The sequence below is a fragment of the Penaeus vannamei genome, chromosome 36 (genome assembly GCF_042767895.1).
Source record: "Penaeus vannamei isolate JL-2024 chromosome 36, ASM4276789v1, whole genome shotgun sequence".
In the NCBI taxonomy this organism is placed as follows: Eukaryota; Metazoa; Arthropoda; class Malacostraca; order Decapoda; family Penaeidae; genus Penaeus; species Penaeus vannamei.
In genome coordinates this window covers 5,916,680-5,921,679 of record NC_091584.1, presented here as the reverse complement: position 1 = coordinate 5,921,679, position 5,000 = coordinate 5,916,680, and the positions used below count along the sequence as shown (strand labels likewise).

The window sequence follows — 5,000 nt, the reverse complement described above, 5'->3', positions numbered from 1 at the left end:
CCAATATGGTATTTTCATATACACACTGCACCACTTAACCCAGTAACGACGGATGTCCCACATATGAGACACCCGAAAAAATAAACATTGCCGAGCTGTATCAGTTCCAACACAGCAGCGGGCCGATGCCAGCGGGCAGGCAGAGTCTGGGGCAGCCCCGCCTGTCGATTTTGTAGCTGCCCGGAATCTTTTATTTTTGACTTCAAAATATACCGGTTAATGGGTTAATAGACTGTGTGATTTTAACAAGAAGTTTCTTTGCCATTTCTATCACAATTCAGCAGTCAATGAGCCATAATAGATTTAATTAGCATTGGCCAACTCCAACTTAAGAAATATTCTGAAAATCTGATAATGGTGACCAACTTCATCTACAATAGTAATCTGGTATGGCAAGTACGATTTAGGTTACAATACAGGCCTTACTGGGATAAGTTTTGCAGCTGTTTGGTAAATCACACTCCTTGAGCATCGCAGGCATGCAATGGCCTGCAGTTGAAGAACTTGTAAAATCACTTGTATATTAACTGAAAAGAACTGCCTGGACTTGCTTTACAGAAAAAAAGAAACTAGTAAAGAAACCAGTTAATCAATTAAACATATTTTCTATTCAGAGCCAAACACATAACAAGAAATAATAAGTACAGTTACTTTAGTCACTTTTACATCACCATTACATACATATATTTTTTAAATCACTTACAAGGAACTGTAGGTGAATTATTGTAAATTAAGAAATGTTATCTAGGATTCTAAGAACTAAGAAACTAATGACAAACTAGTGTGAGTTTGGAACACAATATGAAATTTGCCTTTTAGTGTGCATTTCCCTTATCAAAAATAATAAAATGCTTTGCTATTCCATATCAAGGCGTGCAATAAATCGCACTTCTCAGGAAAGGGAGGTGTGTGCCAAGGCATGCAAGAGTGATCGCACGCCATTCCCAGTAAGGCTTGGATTACCTTAGTTTTAGCACGTTAGTTTATGTTAAGATTCCATACAGTCAAATTCTGTGCAAATGATGCCAAGAATTAAGGGAATCAGATGGTTCTCTGATAGGCACTATATATATCTGGAAACTTTTTCTATCAAACAGATGATGTCTCAATTAATTTCTTTGATTCTGCATATTGGCAACAGATTATGTGTACGTAAAATCTGAACACGTAATATGGACTTTGGTTGCAATGAACACTATGAATTTTAATAGAAATCTTGTAGAGTGAATTAATCTATATAAACATGCTTATACAAAGCCAGTAAAAAACAAAATTTATACATTATTACTGTAATAGGATGATGCATGTAAATGGCATTACCTGGAAGGTAATTCTTCCAAAGACAAATGTGTCTATTTTCCACTGAAAAATACTATTTTCTAAGAGAAATATATGTGTACTGTAGATATACTGTGATTTCGATTTCATTGGGGGATCCCGTGGGGATTTTCTCTCATAATAGGCGTTTTAAAGAGCAAAAGAAAGTGGTAAATAAAAATCTCAAGCCAATAATTGCATTTATATACGATAAAGTCCACAACACCCTCACACAGCCAGAGTTCTTAATGTCTATTTTCTATAGATTGGCACAAATTGCTAATAAATGGGGGGTACAGATTATGGGATATATAGAAGGTAGGAAAGGCTAGATTGGGTGTTTGGGTTCATATGATACCCTGGTTTTGGGACTTCGTCTCTGGAGGGTGCGTCGCTCTAGGTAACAGCTGCTGGTGTTATAATCTTGTTCAAGGATTCCCTACCAAAGCACACCACATATTCAAATCTATCTGAATTAACACACATGGCCAGTGAGACTTTTTCCACCTTCTCCAGCAGATCTGTTTTGCTGTCAAACAAATTATATATACATATTTTTTTAACTCCGTGGATATTGTTCTGGCACCGGATTTTATAACAGTTTGGCTATTTGTCCAGCATACATGGGCACTAACTATTTGCGCGCTAACACACACTCGTGCATTAGCCTTGCATACAAACTTTGGCGCTGTTTTTGTGTTGTTCATTGTTCATGGCTAAGGGTCGATCATCGATTATGGACTCCTTCAAAGTTGGAACTGAATTTGCCAGTTTTGCTGATGTGAAGGACAGCTTGACCAAATTTCAAGAAAGCACTTTTGCACAGTTTTATGTCAAAGATTCAACCATTTTTGCTGCAGCTTTGAAGCGTACACCAGATAAGAAAGTAAAGCCAGAGTTGAAGTACTCCTACTTAATGTTTGCCTGCATCGGGAAATACAGCATTTAGGAGGGGGTACGGGGGCAAAGCCCCTGATACGGAAATACGGCAATCGGGACGGGGTAGGAGGGATTTCTGGTTCATATGGCGATCCTACTGGTAGTTCATGCGTGCATTTAAAATATGCGGTTCACTCACTTGTTCACTCACGCAACACCGTGTCGAATCATCTGTGGCTGAACCTTCTCACGGGTTCCTACATTTTTCACTTTCTTTATAATCTGAGATGTTATCCTTGGCTCTGATTTTCAATTTCCCATATTCTTTAGCTTTTTAAAATGCAGCCTTCCAACAAAAAACGCCGGAAGAATATCCCAGCAGAGTCTCAATCCGACTATGAATATTGCGTGAAATGACAAAGGCAGAATTATGACCAATACCGAATTATGGACAGTGCGCAAGCGTGAGTGTATGCCGGTCAAATAGCCAAAATGTTATAAAATCCGGTGCCGGAATAATATCTGTGGCGTTTCTTAAAATCCAACTTCTGCCATAACAAAATGCATGTGATGTATGTTTAAAATAATACATATCTGTTGGCCTTTACCAGTGTCCAACCTGCAGAGGCCACATGAATTGCTCGACACTACCATCATCGGTTTTATCACTTACAAAGAATATCTAAATTACGTGAAAACCACAGAAAATTGTCTGAGATGTGGATGCCGTAATTAATTTGGTTTATCGACTCCATGCCCTCTTTACCTTGTGTGTTATAACGAGTGCCTGATGAAAGCTTATCCCAACTATCGCTGACTAAGACAAAGTGAATTTCTCTCTTGGGAAAGTTTAAACCATAAAAAAAAAAAGCACTCATAAGCAAGTCTTGAAAAACTACTTTCTATTTGACCAGTTAGAAGAATTATAGAGTTCTTAAATAGCCTCGGAAACCTGAAAATGAGGGACATCACAGACATACCTTGTTAATGCTTTCTAAACTTACAATTCACGTAAAACTAACTTGTTATTTACTCTTATGGAACAAACTGGACGATCGCCGGTCCATGCAGTAACGCCAACACTTTTTGTTTTTTTTCAATTCATATCTACCTTTTAGTAAGAAAAATCTACCAATCTAAACTTTTCAATAGCTTTATGATTTTAGAAATTATATTCATGTAACTGAGGATGTAGCTACTAAATTTCAATATATTTATAAGTTGATTTTCGTTTCTCTTTGTTGTTGGTATTTCTGGTTGAGGTAAACACTGGATAAAAGAACGCCAAGTTGCGCATACAAGGATTATTTCTTAATTTCTAACTCTGTTCTCCAATTTTTCAGCCACTCATTTCACTTATTTCTCTTCTATAAATATTCGAAGTAATAATGTGTAAATCGGCAGTAAGTGACAGCATCGAATAAAGGCTTTAACATCTGAAATATGCGAAATATTCCGACAACCAACAAGTGTCAACCTGGAGTGTCTGCCATTTTCAAATCATTTAACGTTTAAATCCCCTTGATTTACTCCATCTGGCCCATATCCCCAGTACGATAGCAATTATCAAGAAAAACAGACTTAAAAGTTGTGAATTGTCATGGGCGGAGTGTCGTGACGTCATGCGTTTCTGTGACGTCACGCGATCAGCTGTTGCTCCGAGGGATGACTCGTTAGCGTAAACAGGGGTCAGTGTGAGTCTGGCAGTGGGAGAGGGAGGTGTTGTTCGATGTCGCCAGTGGTTTTGGCGTTTTGTCATGTGTCTTTTGATGGTTCAGTGATTCGAGGTTTGTGAGTGACGTCGAGATCAGGTGGTGATTTCCGATCGGTGGATGCGTCGCGTAGTGTAGTCGTTTCCGCGGAGTGTGCCCGGGCGGAGGAGCCAAGTTTTCCCCATGTTGAGGAGCCTGAGGTCCCTGGACGAGAAGACCCGCCAGTTTTTCCATTCCAGCTCGGAGTCGTACAAGCGGCCGCCCTACAGCAGCTTGGGGGCGAGCTCGGGCCAGGGCGCCACGTACGACTGGATTTTCCGGGGGTCGGGGGCGAATATGCCTCCTCTGGTGCGGCCTCACGACCCTTCTGCGGCGGCGGCGGCGGCGGCGGCCTACCTGATGGGCTCTCCTGAGGGCGATGTGAAGACCAAGCTCAAGTGCGTGCTGGTGGGCGACGGCTCCGTGGGCAAGACCTCGCTCGTCGTCTCCTACACCACCAACGGCTACCCCACGGAATATGTGCCCACGGCCTTCGACAACTACAACGGTGAGTAGCAGTGCGTTCGGGGGGAGAGGGAGTGGGGTCTCCTGGGGTCAGGGAATACATTTTGTCAGGGCTGGGGCGTCAGGGGTTGGGGGGGGAGGGGTACTAGTATCTAGGGGTCAGAGGAGGATTTGTGAAGGGCTGGAATATCTAGGGGTCAGGAGGGGGGGGGTAAGTTTTCTAAGGGCTGGGAGCAGATCAAGGGGTCAGTGTGGTTTCTAAGGGATGGGGTATTAGGGGTCAGAGAGGGTTTTTCTAGGGGTTAAGGGAAGGGTTTTCTAAAGGGTGATGTCTCTCGGGTTCAGGGATTGGTTTACTAGGGGCTATGGGGTTCCAGGAGGTCAGGCGGTAAGCTTTGTAAGGGTTTCGGGTCTTGAGAGGTCAGGTGGTAAGTTCTGCAGAGGCCGCGGTCTGTGAGTCGACCCTCGACGAGGAGGTTTTCGAAAGAATGGATTCGATTAGCTGCTTCCTGGGAGTGGGTTTTGCTCGTTGACCCCTGGGAGTGGGTCGGCTTGATTGCTTCCTGACACCGTGTTTTCTAATAAGTG

The 5,000-nt window shown here is 42.2% G+C and overlaps 2 protein-coding genes across 8 annotated transcripts in view; one reads left to right on the top strand and one right to left on the bottom strand.

Annotated features, from left to right (window-relative positions):
* LOC113817161 (adipocyte plasma membrane-associated protein Hemomucin) overlaps positions 1 to 3,412 on the bottom strand; it is a 17,371-nt gene extending 13,959 nt beyond the window's left edge. The window contains exon 1 of one of the 6 annotated variants that reach the window (XM_027369168.2): positions 3,219 to 3,412. The gene's annotated coding sequence lies outside the window, so the exon portion shown is untranslated. Of the gene's footprint in view, positions 1 to 426; positions 570 to 2,962; positions 3,075 to 3,176 lie in introns of those variants that run through there. The other 5 variants (XM_027369170.2, XM_027369166.2, XM_027369167.2 and 2 more) reach the window with 5 other exon arrangements.
* A 459-nt stretch (positions 3,413 to 3,871) lies between these two features.
* LOC113813039 (cell division control protein 42 homolog) overlaps positions 3,872 to 5,000 on the top strand; it is a 330,837-nt gene continuing 329,708 nt past the window's right edge. The window contains exon 1 of one of the 2 annotated variants that reach the window (XM_070114838.1): positions 3,872 to 4,455. In XM_070114838.1, the coding sequence (XP_069970939.1) occupies positions 4,092 to 4,455 (364 nt within the window). In that variant the 5' untranslated portion in view covers positions 3,872 to 4,091. The remainder of the gene's footprint in view (positions 4,456 to 5,000) is intronic. The other variant, XM_070114839.1, reaches the window with a different exon arrangement.